This window comes from Ctenopharyngodon idella, chromosome 21 (assembly GCF_019924925.1).
Source record: "Ctenopharyngodon idella isolate HZGC_01 chromosome 21, HZGC01, whole genome shotgun sequence".
In the NCBI taxonomy this organism is placed as follows: Eukaryota; Metazoa; Chordata; class Actinopteri; order Cypriniformes; family Xenocyprididae; genus Ctenopharyngodon; species Ctenopharyngodon idella.
In genome coordinates this window covers 12,525,921-12,544,242 of record NC_067240.1, presented here as the reverse complement: position 1 = coordinate 12,544,242, position 18,322 = coordinate 12,525,921, and the positions used below count along the sequence as shown (strand labels likewise).

The 18,322-nt window shown below is 37.9% G+C and overlaps 1 protein-coding gene across 4 annotated transcripts in view; it reads right to left on the bottom strand.

The window, feature by feature from the left end:
- Nucleotides 1-18,322, bottom strand: part of tnksa (tankyrase, TRF1-interacting ankyrin-related ADP-ribose polymerase a) — a 103,438-nt gene that overhangs the window by 36,446 nt on the left and 48,670 nt on the right. For 2 of the 4 annotated variants that reach the window (XM_051877698.1, XM_051877696.1), the window contains 5 exons: nt 7,382-7,402; nt 5,139-5,233; nt 4,890-4,956; nt 2,851-3,037; nt 317-438 (listed from right to left, as the gene is read on the bottom strand). In XM_051877698.1, the coding sequence (XP_051733658.1) occupies nt 317-438; nt 2,851-3,037; nt 4,890-4,956; nt 5,139-5,233; nt 7,382-7,402 (492 nt within the window). The remainder of the gene's footprint in view (nt 1-316; nt 439-2,850; nt 3,038-4,889; nt 4,957-5,138; nt 5,234-7,381; nt 7,403-18,322) is intronic. The other 2 variants (XM_051877697.1, XM_051877699.1) reach the window with 1 other exon arrangement.

Genomic DNA, 18,322 nt, shown 5'->3' with positions numbered 1-18,322 from the left:
AACGGTTAGTCGACTATTAGGGGGCAGTCCTAACTACCAAAAATGCCAATTCTGTCTTTTATTTTTATTCTGTCCCTTTTTTTTTTTATTATCTTGGACACCATTTCTGGTGACCATTCATTGCATGGGGCAGAGCCGTGTGAACATCTTGCTTGAATAGCTCCAGCAGTTGTTTAAAGAACAAAAAAGCAAATCATACAAGTTTGGAATGACATGAAGGTTAGTAAATGATGACAGTATTTTTTTTTTCTGGGTGAACTATCCCTTTAACATCTGCTTTCAACCTGATCTGGAGAGATTGAAAAGTGGGCCTTACCAGTGCCGTCTCGTGCGTCTGTGGGTGCTTGAAGTTGATAATCTCCAAAGCTAAGGTCTTCTTCACCTTGGTCATGTCTGCTTCCCGTGCCGCCTGAAGAAGAGAGTGGCCCTTAAACTCGTCTGCACCGGAGGAAAAGAGAACACGTAGAGAGGTGATTCAAGACGCTCTGATAGAAGCCGGTAGGAGACATAATTCATCAAGACAAAGCGTGTAAAAATGTAATTGAAGCTTCACAGATACAATGCAGTCTGCCTTTACGGCAGCAAAAATATGAGCTAGGATTTCGAAAATGTATGACTGAATCTTGACCTGATCGAATTAATTTTGTACATTCAATTTGTTATGCTTCTGCTCATAAGAACTGCAAAGAGGGAACATTATTCCATCTACACAAGAGCTGTTTTACTGAACATGAGCACGGCTGGGATTCGGCCATAGGTAATCACAGCTATGCTGATATTTATTGGAACACTGCAATTGCAACATTTAATCTTAAAATGAATATATTTTTATACTGTACATGATAATGTTACAATGCCTAGATTCAAGTATAGCATTTAAAACATTTGAAAATTGTTAAAACAATTACATTTATTTTGTAATGATTTCAATTTATTTACACAAAATAGCATAAATAGTATCGGCCACAGCATGAAAATAATTTAAACAGAATTTTAGAATTTTAATATTGCTTTCATGCAACAGTTTTATGAACAGGTAAATTAATAGTTTCAGACAAATTCATAACTAAAATTTGACATTTGTATAATTTTTCTTAGTACAAAAAATTGTTCCATAAGAAATCAAAGCATCAAGCTTTGCATATTGCCAAAAATCGTAAAAAGAAACATGAGGATGAAAAGTATAGACCGTAATATTTAGCTGGTATTCTAAATATTAGCATCGATCACCGCTCGGCCAATCAATAACGAGGGACCATATTACATAAATATTATTAATGTAAATATTTCATTTATATAATATTTTCATTTGCCAGACACTACCAAAAGTGACTTACGAAGGAGTAATTCTACAACACAAGAGTATGTATTCTTAAATACTCACAGCACAAGCTCAAACTCAACAAATTCCACATAAAGGAAAATCTTTACACAGCAAATTGTGTAAAGTTTCAGTCAGAACTACATCACTCCACCCCACACTGGGAGAAGCCAGATGGAGAACTCACAGGCAAAATAAATAACGACGTTGCCTGCCAACCTCATCAGAACACTGGAACTCAGCCTCTACTGCGCTTGAATAATGCAGAACGAGAATATTGTATGTTTAAAGGCGTCTTTCTCAAAACCTTGATGTGTCTGTCTCCGTACCAGCGAGAATGTGGCAGGAACAATCAAAGCTGAGTTGCGTCTAGCTCACTTACACTGTGAACGAATGGGATGTTTTGCGGGCTCTGATGCCACTTATGCTAAGCAATGGTGAAAGATCCCAGTCTACTCTTAACTTCATGCTTAAGCAATAAGGAACAAGGCTGTTTTACAAAAGCTGTAAGGCAATATATGCTATATTGCGACAACAATAAATATATGCTATATAACGACAACAAAATAAGTTCAAAACATCAAAGCGTGGTGAGCCATTAACTCAACTAATTTATTGTCAGTTGAGTTAATGGCTTAGTATTGTTACTAATAAATTGGTAATTAACTTAAATTTATTTTTATTTCAGTTTTATTTTTAGCATGTTCTTGCTAAATCTTGTTTTGTTTTTTCAGTTAGTTACCAAGGCAATGTTTTTAATTTTTGTTTCACTGCTAATATTTATATTTTGCTTTATTTCACCTTTATCACCTTGTTCAAACGTTAGTACGTTTTTTTGATACTTTTAAAATTGATACTTTTATTCAACAAGGACACATTGAATTAATCAAAAAACATTTATGAAGTTACAAAAGATAATGGCTGCATCCAAAAGCTTAAAAACACTGCCTTCAGAGGACTCATTCCAAGGTAGGAAGGCATAAAGCTTGTCTAAATCCAATGTTAGCTTCTCTTGCCGTCTCCTGAGATACCTTCATCTGATCGATTTCTGAAGGCAGCATGGAAGTATCCTTCGCTGCCTTTGATATCCCACAATACTGTGCATCCCATTCCATGACAGTTAAAAATGCCAACTGAAAGTTGCGGTTGGTCAGTTTGTGTGTAAATGTACGTTTTGACCAACATTTTCTACTTTTGATGTAATTTTTAGTGAGAAATTACTATTGTAGTAATTAAATATTCACTTAGTTATAACCAAAGCTCCCTTTATTTTGTTGTAGATCATTAAGCCGGTATGCTGCCTCAGAAGTCAGTTTCGTGAGGTACATTTTGTGTGCAAATGCTGCCTGCAAAGATTTATTAAAATATAAACCAATTATTTTAAATTGTTGCACTAATTTTAATTGTTTTAAATTGGGACTTTTGCATGATAAATGCAGCCTTGGGGAACATAAGGCTTCTTTTAAAAACAACAAAAAAATCATACTGATCCCAAACATTCGTGGGGTTTAATTAAAGCAAAAACTCACATGTGAGCCTCTCTTTGAGTTCTGGGGTCGGGGCCATGTCCACTGCGCTCTTCCCGTGGCAGTTGACCAGCGTGGGGTCAGCACCATGACTCAGCAGCAGGGAACAAACTTCCACACGATTCTTGGAGGCAGCCTCGTGCAAAGGGGTGAACTGCCAGAGGTCCATGGCATTAACGCACGCCCCATGCTACAGAAAAACATTCAGGGTTAGATCACACTGAAAGGATGGCGCCATCTCAGAGGCCCCAGATTCATTTTCAAATACATTGAGAACATTATGCGGTTCCACTTGAGCAGTTAAAGCAGTTTTGGCATAGATTATTAATTTCTATCTATTAGGGAGCCTTCTATGCCCCAGAAGCCGAGTTAATAGCATAGAGGGAAAAGAATATCGAACACATTTTTAGAAAATGGCAGTTTTCCAGCAGGGAGACATCAACTTGCACAGGGTGAACAGTACAAAACGATTAAAGGCATTGATCTCCCTCTTTCAATTTTCTTTTTACCATCAAATACTAAATAAAATGTTAGACAATAAGTTCACACTGATCTTTGCCATACAATGGAAGTGAATGGCTTCCGGGACCCCATTAAAACAAGAAAATCAATGACATCTGGTGTGACACATTTCAGCCATATTTGAATAGAGGTGAATATGAATGAGATTTGAAATCAGTGGTGAAGATTATCAGTGAATAATGACCTAAATTTTGTCTTTTCATGACAAAAATCTATTGGGTGGCTTCATGGGAATTGGAATATAATACACAAGCTGTATGGACTACTTTAGAGGTGCTTTTTGTCATTTTTGGAGCTTGACAGCCCCTGGTCACCATTCACTTTCATTATATGGAAAACATTCCGCTAATTTTCTCATTTTGTGTTTCATGACATGAGGGTCAGTAAATCATTTTTGGGCGATTTATCCCTTTAAATCACTTCTTGAGCTGGAGAGATATTTATTTTTGAACTGCAAGTGAGAGGAGTGAAACAAACACTCCTGAGGTACTCAGAAACATCAAGATAATGTCAGGTGTTCACAATAATGCATCTGTGTATAATAAAATGATATCATCGTAAGGCACATTTAATCTAATATAATGATTGAGGGGGGCTTAAGGAGATCTAGGGAGCTACTGATATTGTGATAAGCTCTCCTGAGGCTGAGAACACTTTGCTCTGCTGTGTATCAAACTCCAAACATTGTTCTAGAGACAGATTGGCTGCTCCGCAGGGCTCTGTTGACACAGCAAGCATGGAAGAACACACCATGAGCATAGTGTTCCATATAACAGCTTTGTAAATAAAGGAAGCTGGACTTAAAGGCCATACTGTGTGGAAATTCTGGCTCATGGGAGACCACGTGTTTGCACTGAGACACACTGAATTCTGACAAGACATGCAGAATGAAGCAGAAATGCAGGAAGATCACTGAAGATGTCACTTTCTTATTGGGCTGGAAGATAAAGTAAACCAAGCGAGGGTTATTAACGTTAACAAAAACTAAAACTCACTGAAATTAACTGAAATAAAGCTGGTATTTTAAGTATTTGATGAAAAATGTCAACTAAATGAGAAGTAGAAATGTTAAAATAAGTATAAGTTAAAGCACTAAAATTACTAACTAGAAATAAAAACTAAAACAAATAAAAATACATTAAACCTAAATAGTAATATAATAATAACAAAAGCACATAAAATTAATGAAAACTAAAATTATAAAACTAAAAGCCAATTCAAAATACTAATAAAAAATATAATATTATATCAACACATTTACAGCCAATAAGAACTTATTTTATGTTTAAATAGATATGTGGAGCAGGACTTTGGGACAAGGACGATATACCGAGGCTGGGACTATCCATTGTGACAAGACAGAATTTCAAGTGACTGACAGTTGTAGCTGCAACTAGTACAAACTACTACTACAGTTGCAACTAGGACAAAAACTCAGATTAACAATTTGTTTCATTGCATACAGGTCACACTCACATAAATATATATGCACATTCACTCAATCAGGTTTTTGTCCTTACCTTCAGCAGCAGCTCTGTAACTTCATAGTGTCCATACGAACAGGCATTGTGCAGAGGAACAAGACCACTGACGATTGCAAAAACAGAAAAAACACACACCAAAAAAACAAACAAAAAATTCATTTATGCACAAAATGTGCTTTTAATTTAAGTAATATATAGACAAAGTAAGGCTAATAAAGTGAAATAAATTGCAAAATAGCTCATGGAAATCATCTTTATTTGAATTACAAAAAAAGTAAGACATACCCTTTATCTTTAGCGTGAACGTCAGCACCATGTTGCAGGAGAAGTTGAACTATTCGAACTCTGTTATATCCGGCTGCCAGATGCAATGGAGTGGACTATAGGAGAGAGAAAAAAAATGGAATTATGACAAAACTGTAATATATACCGTTCCAAAGTTGAGGGTCAGTACGTTTTTTTTAAAGAAATGAATACTTTTATTCAGCAAGGGCACAATAAACTGATGAAAAGTGACAGTAAAGACATCTGTGTTATAAAAGATTACAAAATATGTTACAAAATCAGCATATTAAAATGATTTCTGAAGTATCGTGTGACACTGAAGACTGGAGGATTGGCTTCTGAAAATTCAGCTTTTCCATCAAATGAATAAATTACATTTTAAAATATATTAAAATAGAAAACAGTTTGTGACGAGCAGGGCGGGCGAGAGCCGTGAGGGAACGGCGCGAGGCCGGTGACGCGAGAGTTAACGAGCTCCACCTGTGAGGCGCACCGGCCTTGAGTCTCTCACGGAGGAGCTCCGGAAGCATAAAAGGAGGAGCGACGACAGTGAAGGACGAGAGAGGACCAGGCCTGGACCTCTCTCGTCCTTCACTGTCGTCGCTCCTCCTTTTATGCTTCCGGAGCTCCTCCGTGAGAGACTCAAGGCCGGTGCGCCTCACAGGTGGAGCTCGTTAACTCTCGCGTCACCGGCCTCGCGCCGTTCCCTCACGGCTCTCGCCCGCCCTGCTCGTCACACAGTTATTTTAAATTGTTAGAATTTTTTTTTACAGTTTTACACATTTTTTTTTTTTTTTTACATAATATTACAGTTTTGCTGTATGCTGGTAACCATAAGAGGTATCTGTCAAAACATTTTTAAAAAAATATTTCTGACCCCAAACGTTTGAACGGTAGTGTATACAAATCCAACAAAGCAATGACAAAGAACCCCTCTTTGAAAACCCAATCTCTTCTTTATGCCTCTTTAAAAAGTATTAGAGTAGCCTTATTTTTCTGAAATTGGGAGGGTCTTGGTTTGTTGAACATGTTAGGAAATACGCCCATACTTGGGTTCCTCTCCTAAAGAAAGAGCTGGGCTCATGACTGAATTTTGCCGTAAGGACGTCACACTTCATTGCAGCTCTGTGGCTTGTAAACCCGCCTGACAATACAACCCTGTACTACCCTACTGTGAATGATATAGACTGTGAGTATCAAAATACAGGATAACATAATAATTAAGGTATTCAACACCATATATTCAGTGTGCCGCAGCACACAGCAGGATATAACAACAATTCCCACAGCACAGTGTGATCGTTGCAAAAACTTACATCACCTGTATACTGATGATTGTTTTACGATCTGTATTTATTACAAGAGCTAATTTAAGGCAGTAGCCGATATTTGTTTTAAGCTAACAAAAATGGAATAATAAGAGAATTTAAAATTGTTTTTCAATTAAAAGGCAGCCTGATGGCACAAATCTTAAACATTAGTTAAAATGAGAAGCTAATGAAATTTTTTATTTTCAGGCATCAAGTAATTCATGCATTTGGCATTCAAGAACAAAACAAACAAAAAGAAAATCAACAAGACAATCGAAAACAATCAAACAAAATGAGGATCAGGTGGCACAAACAAAATCAAATCCCCATTAAAGTCTCCAATGAAATGCGACAAGGCACACGGTCATAAACCATCACAGCAATGTATTGATGCGAGCAAAGCACAATGCGCAAACTCCATGTTTTCCCACACCGCCTCCTGCGGTAAGCATGGATCATTCACCATACAGCTGAAAATGCACAAAACAATGAAAAATCAATCTAGATAAAATTAGAAAACTTTGAATTGTGCCCTTCAATTGCAAAATAATGATAACAATATACAAGCTTTCAAAGGCATGCACACACCAGGGTGTTGGAGGTTGTAAACGACAAGAAACAAACCGAGTGAAAATGTGACTGGTGGGGTGGAAAGCTATAGCGGTAGAGGAGGTATATTAAAGCTCACTTATCGAACAGATGGTACACTAAACCTCTTTAGGACAGAGGTTTCACACCAGTGTTGTTTACCCTCTAACACCTTCACCCCAATCCATTGCATTCACAAAGCTGCAGTGTGTGAATAAAAAACCAAAATGGCCACAATGTGACAGTCAAAGAGATGAATATAACTGAAAAAATAATAATAAAACCAACAGAGAATAAAATGAGTGCATTCAGGCTCAGTACTTTTATAAAATAAAATAAACTTACCAGCATTTTTTGAGATGTCGACTGATAGACAATGTCGCCAGAATGACAAATAAAATCAAAAGAGAACAAAAACAAACAAAAACAAATAATGACATAATGATAGCATTATGTAATTCTGGCACATCCTGTAACAATTCCTTGTATTTTGTACTGTAACTTTACTTGGGATATTGGTACAAGCTTAATGTAACAAAGCACAGTACCAAACTGGCAGGACCGCATTGTGACGGAGACTGAAATGACATGATTTCAACACAAAGAGGATATGTGAACAGTGCAAGGAGTTCATTCCTTTTTACTCTCGAGGGAGTTTGGGCTGACTTGACAGAAGATTCAATGGCACTCAACCAAAAATCATTTCAGGCGGCTGTGACCGAGAGACCACACATGTGCTGCTGGTTTATATGATTCACACTATTGCAGAACACCGGTCTGCTGATGTGTCTTTAGATCATCCACAGAATTTGTATTAGTACAAAAAAAACAAAAAAAACAAACAAAAACAAAGGCTTTGCTCAATGGAACAAAACAAAAAGATAAGAAAAGATTTTAAATAAAAAATAGTTTGCTAGCTTGGTGATAGCAGAAAACCATAAAGAATTGTATTTTTGCCATCTGTTAACCACAGTAACACTTCTGTAAAGCACTTTTTCAAGTCATAATGAATAAGAGCATTTCTAATGCCTAAAATGTAAATTTGACCCATTTTAAATAATGATGAATATGAACGCTTATCCATTTTCATTGTCATTTCACATTTCATTATTTTCAGCAGTAACAGTAAATATAAAAAGATGGCCCAAGACTGACCCTTGGGGAACACCTTGTTATTTTACCTGGTGGGAAATATTCATCTGAGCATATTCTGAACAACCTGAATCTTGCATATGTAACGAGTCAAGAGGCTGGATCACCATGGCGACACAGTCATACAGTAGCCATGGCTACACTCAATCACTTTGGCCCCTCCTGCCAATCTGTTCACCCTACAGAAAGCAAACAGGGCTAACAGGAAAGACACATCCTGCAGAAAACACGCACACTCTCTTGTGCTCTCTACAAAACAAAAAGTAAAAGACAAAATATAATGGCAGCTTAGCCATAGGCTATTAAATCTGCTTCTTGCACAGATCCTCCATCAATTTCTTTAAGAACCCGACACACCAGCAGAATTGCCGTCTCACTTGAGAGCTGTTCCTATTGAATCACTTAAGATGAATGTGTTGCCTAAAGATGTACAGCTGGAAATATTACCCCCCACATACTTCAAATCGCAAAATCCTGGCACTGTTTAAAATGAGTGGAATGAGCGGAATGAGCGTTGGCATTGTTTTAGGGATATAGAATTGGCAAATAACGAAACTTTTGAGTATCCTTGGTGCATTTGGCTCTGTCACATAACAGCTTTCTGGTACTGGCAGAAGGATCAGACAGGTGAACTAGAGCGGAGATCCGAGTCCATTCAGATGGCTTTTAACAGAAAGCGACAGTAAAGCAATGTGGCAGGGTTGACCTTTTGCCAGCAGACCCTGAAGCATGAGAGTGAGACTGGCAGTGCAGGTCATTCAAATGAGGGTGTTTTGGGTTATTCTGCTCATTCAAACAGGCTGCCAATAAGACAAAGCACTGCACACTGAAGCTGGCCTCGGCTGCAAAAACATGGAGTTGCAAGTATTTCATGTTATTTTTTCAGTTATTTAAAAATAAATATGGTGGTAAACTTTCAACCCCATGCTAAATATACAGACAGAACTATAAGTAATATATTTCTTTACACAAACTCACACTTCAATTTAAGGTAGGGCGAGCATTTGTGATAAAGAGCTTATTAGAAAATACAAGCAAACAAAATGAAAATCTCTGGAAGGGATTAAAGAGATTGTGAAATGGTTCTATGCTTCTCACAGATGAAATCTGTGCTGCTGGTCCTGTTTTAATCAACATGAGAAATTCTGAGCACTAATCTAAACAATAACCAGAGCAGGCATTTCTTTTGAATGCTGACATTTTGAAAGCCTAATGATGTATGTCTCCACTTATATACAACAAAATAAATTATTAGTATTTCAAAAACAGGGAGACAACAGAAGGTTGAGAGAAATTATTAAATACAGGCTGTTCTTTTGAACTTTTTTTTAATTAAAAAAATAAATAAATACTAAAAAATGTATCATGGTTTCCATGAAAATGTATATACTGTTTTCAAATTCTGTTTTCACTTTTTAACATTGATAATAAGAAATGTTTCTTGAGCACCAATTAGCATATTAGAATGATTTCTGAAGGATCATGTGATGCTGAAGACTGATGTAATGATGCTGTAAATATAAAAACAAAACACTGTTAATAGGTTGATAAAATTGGTCACACAGGCATCAGTTAAATATTAGGAGTATTAATTTTACCTAATTTTAGTGCCTAGAAAAGAAAACAACACCACTAATGTTTTTTCCAAGAGTAAAAATATTCCTTTGTCCAAGTCTTTCCTTGTCTTGCCATGGAGGACTGGTGACCTGTATCCATGCCAACGGTGAGTGCTTCTCCACAGCTGTTGCCATGACTGCGGTACATGCTATAACCAGCATGAAATCTGCACGGATGGTGCCTTTGAAAACAATGTGTTGCTTGGCTAAGCAACCCTTTAGCACAACTTTGTTAGTGCTGATTTACTTATGAGAGTGTAGACAAGTAGTAGAGGGTCTCTTTTGTCCCTGTGCAAGAAAGTAAACACCAGAGAGGCATCTTACTAGCAGCAAACAGCAGGTAGGGGCTACCAAGCACACTAATGCCAGCTACACGCTGACAGGATCAATAAGACATTACCCCTTCTCGCAGGTCTACAAAACGGGGAAAAAATACAGCTTGTCGACTCCTATTGGGGCTTCTTACTGCATATTGGGTTCTTTAATAAAGGAGCTCAGGGCCCAAAGGGGGCGACGCTTGGTTCCTCCGTCCTAATCACAACACTCACCCCCCCTCCCCCATTAAAGATGGTCCCAGCAGAGCACTGAAGGCTTTAACGACCAATGGGATGCTATTTCAAATCATGTGCCGTCAAGGGCTCCAGTTTTCCCAGGAGTGTACTGCTGGAAAGCAGAGACAAATAGTCATGTGTGATAATTAACTGCAATAAAGTCTGTGTGTGAGAGAGAGTAAAGAGATAGGCAGACGGGAACACTACAAGCACTCCACATATGCAGCTGCTCTGTTTCTTCCATCCACCTACGTTTCTACGGGGGCGCATCATTGTGCAATGAGGGCCAGGAACAGACGCTCGGATAAACAAAATATTTGTTAATCCTCAGAAATATGGAAATGAAACAAAAAAGTTGCAACTGAATTAATATATTCTCACTAGCAACCACTGCACAGATTGCACATTGCTTGTTTTATCTCAGCCTGCATAGCGAGGCTGCCTCAACTTGATACTTTATCAAAGACGGCAAAGCACATTCTGCCTCGTTCGTTTCACAGTCTAAAGGGGGGATGAAACAAAACAGCACTTCAGTTGACGGCAAGCTTCACCTGAAGAGCAAAGTAAAGACAACACTATCGAGATATCTGTACATACACTATAAAATAGCTTGAAAATGTTTTGGTATGCATATGTACACACTGTTTAAAGGTTTGGGGTTAGTAGTTTAGGGTCTATTCATCAAAGAATCCTGGAAAAAAAAAAAAAAAAAAAAAATGTATGGTAGTTTCGAAAAAATATTTTCAACATTGGTAATTATAAGAAATGTGTCTTGAGCACCAAATCAGCATAAAAGAATGATTTCATGTGATGGCTGCATTTCAATAAATGCAGCCTTGGTGAGCATAAGACACTTTTTTCCAAAACAATAATAATGAATTAAAGCTGCAAGCAGCGACGAAAGGGCCCTCACACCCATGCTTACCGGCACCCGTTGGCCTTAGGAAATCAGTGAACAGTGGGCGACATGCATGTAAGAGAGTAAATACAGGAGAATTATGGCAAAGTCATTTCAAAATGCCCCATTTCCTGCTGCCAACAGGTGCCGCTTTGACTGTAACTGAATATTGCCATGTAGATGTCTTCAGGCCAGGACTATTATCAAACATGTAAAGTTTGGAGCATTGTATGTCTGAGTTACAACAACTTCCTGTTTCATGGCGTTATTCGCATACATTAGCACTGAGCCAATTGTTGCATGATTTAACGTGTTTCTAGTATGTTTAGTACTTCGTGGCATATTGAAATGTTTTTCTGGGAATTAATTACAGTGTAAAGCATGACATTTTCTGTTGCCAGCAGATGGCACTATGACTAACTGAATATTGTCAAGTAGATGTCTTTAGGCCAGGACTCTTATCACACATGTGAAGTTTGGGCCAGATCGGACACTGTATGCCTGAGTTACAACAGCTTCCTCTTTCATGGCGAAACATCAGAATTTGTCAGGCCGCCACAGACACGCCCTTCAGCAAAAACTCAAGATCTTCACAATTTAACATCGCTAAGGCCTTAAGATTAGACTGACCAAATATGATGTGGTTCTGGTTAAATCTCTACAAGGAGTTAATCACAGTGTAAAACATGACATTTCCTGTTGCCCACAGGTGGCGCTATGACTGTAACTGAATATTGCCATGTAAATGTCTTCAGGCTAGGACTCTAATAAAACGTGAAGTTTGGGGCAGATCCGACATTGTATACCCGAGTTACAACAACTTCCTGTTTCATGGCGACACATCGAATTTTGTCAGGCCGCCACGGACACGACCTTCAGCGAAAACTCAAGATCTTTGCAATTTAACGTTGCAAAGGTCTTTAGATTAAACCGACCAAATATGATGTTGATCTGATTAAAGCTCTAGGAGGAGTTCATGAAAGTACAACGTCTGGAAATGGCAAAAACTGCAAAAATTTTGCAGAGAAAACTCAAAATGTCTCACTTCCTGTTGGGTTTACAGATTTTGCACCAGGGGCTTTTTTGTTGGTATTGGGCTGCTACATGTGTCTACCGAATTTCATACCTGTATGTGAAACGTAGCGCGAAGGGCGCTTAATTGAAATGTTGTAGGTGCCGCTATCAAGCCATTGTGGCACACCTAATTCTGAAACCCATAACAGACGTAAATTTTCACAACTTCTGATGCATGTGCAAAGTTTCATAAGTTTTTGAGTATGTTTAGGTCCTCAAAAATGCAATTCATTTCAGAGAAGAAGAATAACTGACTGAGCAATTACAATAGGGTCCTCACACTACCGGTGCTCGGGCCCTTAAAAAAAAAAAAAAAAAAAACCCATACTGAACTCAAACTTTTGAACAGTAGTGTACTTATACTGATTATACTTAATCATGTAAGGTTGGTTTCTTTTAATGGATAATGGACAAACTGTTTCAGCGAAATCAAATCGGCAAACCATTTTTTGCCACAATTTCACTCTGCATGTAAATACCTTTACTGCCAAAATTGCATTACATAACATGTAAAAAAAAATTAAAATGTTCAACATTTCATGTAAATGCATTGTATTGTAGGGTTTCAATGATTAGCTGGCTCTTTGATATCTATCAGCGTTGCACATAAAACCACTCATTATTCATTGTGCTGTGAATCTTGTGAATTTTGCAAGAAGGCCGTGCTTTTGCAAACCAAAGCCAAACAACAACAGAGCAAGAGAGCTGTTTTGAGGAACGCTGGATCCAGAGTGCTGAGGACTTGGTGCAAAGCAAATCTGCCTATGCTAATTCCTTCCCGAGCCTTTTACCACATCATTCTCCTCCAGTACACATAATCTTTAAGCTAAAGTAATATTGTGATGTTTAGCTAAAAGACATCAAAAGCTAAAAGATATTTCATAATGAATTATGGCTGACTTGTTAATGAATAAATAATTCTTTCCAAACCTTTAAGACTGATGTTCTTCTGTGGAACATAAAGATGACATTTTTTTTGTCCACACAATGAATGGGGTCGAAAACCACACTGGACCCCATTGACTTATTTTTTTAAATTTGAGATTTCTTTTCAGTCAGTCAGGTTTGGAAAGACATGAGAGTGAGGAAAGCATGAACATTTTCATTTTCAGTTGAACTATCCTTTAAATTCCAGTTAGCAATTCCTCTGCTAACGAAAATGAAAATGGTCTGGAATTTTATGGCCATTTGGGGAAAGAAGATAAATAATAAAAATAACAGCATGAGTAAGGAGGGAAACAAGCTTACTGCTCAAGTTTAGTGTTGTGGTTAAAGGTTCAGACAGGTTAAGTGGAACTGACTACAATGTATATTTAACATACAACAGAGACCAGCTCAAACCCAATCTGAGAAAAAGGCAGCAGCGAGAAAGAGTAAAAGAGTAAAAAGGTGGAAAGAAAATGAAAAAGTCAATTGTTCACATTGGAACAACTGTGACATGATTGATGGGATCTGCGGTAGGCGTACGGTAAGTGATTGTTTTTCCCTGAGCCCCTGTAGAAGGCATCTTGATAATGTGCTCCAGTGTGCTGTGTTAATAACGTCCTGCACTTCAGAGAGCTCCATCATTTTCAAACCTGGACCGTGGCAAATCACACACTCTGGAGCACGCTTTCTATTCCCTCAGACACACACACACAAAGCATAGCTTTCAATCCATGTTCGGAGTCATCCTCTAAAGCTAGCATGGCACTGATAAAATCTTTTCCACTTCAAGAAAAAGAGTGAGGGCAAGCCATTCATCTTTGCTTTGATTTTACACTGATATCTTAGAGGTCAAAGGAGAACACAAGCAAATTAAAGAACGCAAGCAGGTAATGGAGCTAATCAAGACCATTTTTCCAACTGACATCGCATAGATACTTAAGATTTGGTGTGGAACCAAACTCAACTGACCATTTAGCTCAGACAGGGAGTCTGGAGTTTTAACCACTTTGATTTGTGGTTATTGTGAACGCAAATCAAGACGTTAACTTCTACCTGCAGGCTTAAATGTATTAAGTGTGAACAATACAACATAAACTCTACTAAATATCCCACCTACTATTGCTCAGAGTTTATGTAGCTTTCTCACTTGAAGGGTAATTTATCCAAAAATTAAAGTCTCATCATGGTTGTCCATACAACAAAAGTCAAGAGGGTCTAATATCATTATGGACCCTTACTGACTTTGATTGTATGGATAAAAAGAGTTGCTCCAAATGATGACAGGATTTTCATTTCATTTCCCTTTAAAAAAGGACACAAACTTGGTCAGTATGGTATGTTGCATTATATTATACATTTGAGTACCCCAGGAAGCTGTATATTGCTGTACAACATAACAGTCAGCAATTCACTTCTCGTTTTGGTTCACATTAACCAGAAACTGAAGTGATTCACACTTAAATATAGACACCTATTTTTTTTAAAAGAACTACAAAACTGGATTCTAAGAAGAATTACAAAATACTTAGTGGAATATCAAACATTTATGACTATATTTTGCAGTGTTACACACTTCCAGAGGTACTCACATTGATGGCAAAAACATACTGTTGAACAACAACAAACTGTGAAAGCAAATGACAAAGAGAGACAAATTTTGATCGACTTGAGCAAATGTGTGAAAATGACAAGATAGTATGTGAAAAATTCAACAAAAGTGAACCTCTTAGAATCTAGCTTTAATCAATTTAAACAAATTAGGGCAAAAATTCACTTCAAAATGTGCCACAGGGTCTTGATTTTTCAATTTTATTTGAGCAGTCATTCTGCTAAATGTGTGAATGTTCTCTTACAATATGATGAACAGCCTGTCCACTCATAGTGCCCTTGTCATGAATAAGTGCCACTGCAAAGAGGGCTTTTTCAGCAAAGATGGAGCTCAGCTTTTAGTGTGCCCTTAAACGTATCATGATGAGCAGTGTCTCTGTCTTCACTGACAACCTCTTCTCCAGACAGGAGACTAATGACTCTGCTTTTTCCATCGTTCAGACAGCTACAACTATGGTGAAGAACTCCTTTCTTTCACACATTGACACTCCCTCTCTGTCTCCCCGGGCCAAACCACTGTTGCCTTAAGTGACTTAACCCCCTTCACAGCCCAGTAAATGAGCCTTTTAAAGAAGCCACAAGACACCAACCATCTCTGCGCCCTCAAGTCACCCTGGATGGTCAATAGCATTGCTAACTTCTGGAGGTGATAAGGAGATTATACGCGTCTCAGAAGGGGAGATGTGCATCCATGCCTGACCCACCACTAGCCGCCTCTGGGGGAAACCCACACTGTCTCTGTTACTGGTGTGACTTCTAATGGATGCAAAAGACATCTTTGGTTGCGAAGAGCAGCTGCTCCATGGGGATCGGACCTCTCCATCAGTGCCCCTGGTTAAAGCGTGGTGTCTGATCTTGACAGGGAGCTGTTCTGGGCCCTGCCACGCTGTGTGAGAGATGCTTGCAGCATTGAGAGGTTCAGGATTAATGATGAGAGTCTCGTGGTGTGATGAACATATCAGTAGGGCTCACACTTTCTCCTGGTTTCAATAGGCCAAGTGCATGGACAGTCGAATATTCGTTCTGTAATTATTATTTGAAAAATAAAATTATTTTACTACCTGTTGCTTTGCTGGCTGTAAATGCAGTGAATCGATAAATCCCAAGAACGCAAACTATAATTCACAGTTATAACTAAATGCACTGGGTGGCTCTGTGGAGCGCGTTAACAAATTGATTGTATTCGATCACAGAATGTCGTCGTCTGTCTCACGAACTTTGGAATTACTTAGATCAAAATGATCTTGCTTGACTGACATGGAAATGTTTTTTGTGAACAATAAGTATTCTCATCATTTCTAAACTTAATGTTTGAACCACTGCAGTCACATGGACTATTTTAAAGAAGTCTTTACTACCTTTCTGGGCCTTGAAAGTGGTCGTTGTGTCTATCGGAGGCCAGATAGCTCACGAATTTCATCAAAAATATCTTAATTTGTGTTCTGAAGATGATTGAAGGTCTTACAAGTTTGGAGCAAAATGAGGGTTAAGTAGTTAAGTAGTGAGTAGTTAATGACAGAATTTTCATTTTTGGGTGAACTAACCCTTTAAGTTTCGTAGAGGGAGGCAAGTTTAAGAACAGAAAATACAAAGTGCTGTAAGAAACTCATCACCGTTGTCTTTGTGTCCCTGCAAGGTCTGTGTCAGCAGAGCACGTTTTCTCTGCAGCTGGCCTTACCTATTGCTACCTATCAGACTGGAGCCAACTTTCACCCGAGCATGTGGATATTATTTGTTTTTCTCAACATGAACAAGTGAAACAATATAAACACGATAACCATATGCCGACTCTCGAGTGTTTATGTACGTTCTGTACGATAACTGGCACAGTCTGCTGTTTTTTCCCCGTTCGCTCTGCTTGAGCTTAAATGCTTTTGTTCTTTATATTTTTTGTTTACACATTTATTTTCTGCTAAAAGAAAACCTAAGTATATATAGTAATGTGCAAAAGTCATAGGCCACCACCAGCTTTGTTGTTTTAGCAATGTTTTAATGACCATCAATATTTATTTTTTGGTCTTTATTATGATACAAACAGAAAATACAGGAAATATGTACACACAATGTAAAAAAAAATTCAGAACAAAATGGCTTCTTTAAGCAAAAATCAGTATTTAGTGTGACCTCCTGGACTTCTTCCATTTTCTCAAAGAAGAAAATCTGAGAAACTTCCCATCATATTTTGAAAGTTTTCTTGGCCTTCCAGTCATTTTCCATCCCGTTTAGGTTTAAGAGAGCCAGGTTCCTGCTATTGCTCAAGTGTAAGGGGAGGTCACTAAATACTTGCCACTTTAGCCTACAGAAGTCATTTTTATCTGTTTTTTAATACTGCATACAAATTTCCTGTATTTTCTGGTTATATTCTGATAAAGAGACTGAGAAATAATTAAATACGGTCATTATACCATTAATAAAACAACATCTAAAGGTGGCATAAGACTTTTGCAGAGTACTGTATAATGTAAGCTTATTGCATATATTGCCTAATCATAAGCTCGTTCAGAAATGGTGGCAACAACTCGTTAAACGTCATTTAAATAAACAAATATTTGAATATTCATTTTTTTTATGAGCCCTACTGTCTTCAGTCGCAGTGTCTTTCCTTCAGCATACAGGGCTTAAAAGCACAATGGGTCTTTAGGATGCCAATGTTTCAATTGAATTTTACTAAATACTACAGTTTCTAGTAAGACTGGTGGTCACTGCTTCCATACTCAAGACTTTTATTTGCAAGACAGCCACTTTTCTTTCCTCAAATCATCATGGCTCTGCAGGGCATCTAATCCTCACAGGTTGTGGTAAATTGCAATATAAGAGTGCCAACCACGTGCTGGCTCCTCACATGCAGGCAAGAGAGAGGCAGGCAGTGGCCCAACCTGAATACAAAGCAGTTCAAGGGGGTACATTTAACACGCAAACGCTTCGCTGAGCAGGAGCTCCTCCAGGGTCACAGCTGCCATGAAATGCTGAGACAACACGGCCAGCCAGAAAATACGACAGAAGAGAATAAAATGCAGTGTTACATCTGAGGGAGTACTACAAATACCCAAAGGAAATACCAATGTAAAAAATGTGTTTAAAATGTGTAGTAATCTACATTTTACAAACAGGCAGATATTAGGGCAAGTATTTGTTGTAGTGCAGAGGATTTATCCAGAGAGCTGTCATGTGCCACAAAAAAAACAAAAAAAAAAAAAAAAAAAAAAAACAAAGGGATATTTCACCCAAAAATAAACATTCATCATTTACTTGTCTTTGCCGTTTAAAACCAACAGTATATAATTTTCACTTACTGTGGTACAGAAAAGGATGGATTATTATGGTTCATTCATGGAGTTTTATTTTTTGAATTGGACTGAGCTTGGACTTTGCAAGAAATGCCTACTTCAGTATCGTAGCTGTCGGGTAGAAAATTTCTATCTCCGTCATTTGTATATTTTTTTGGAAAAATTATTACTAT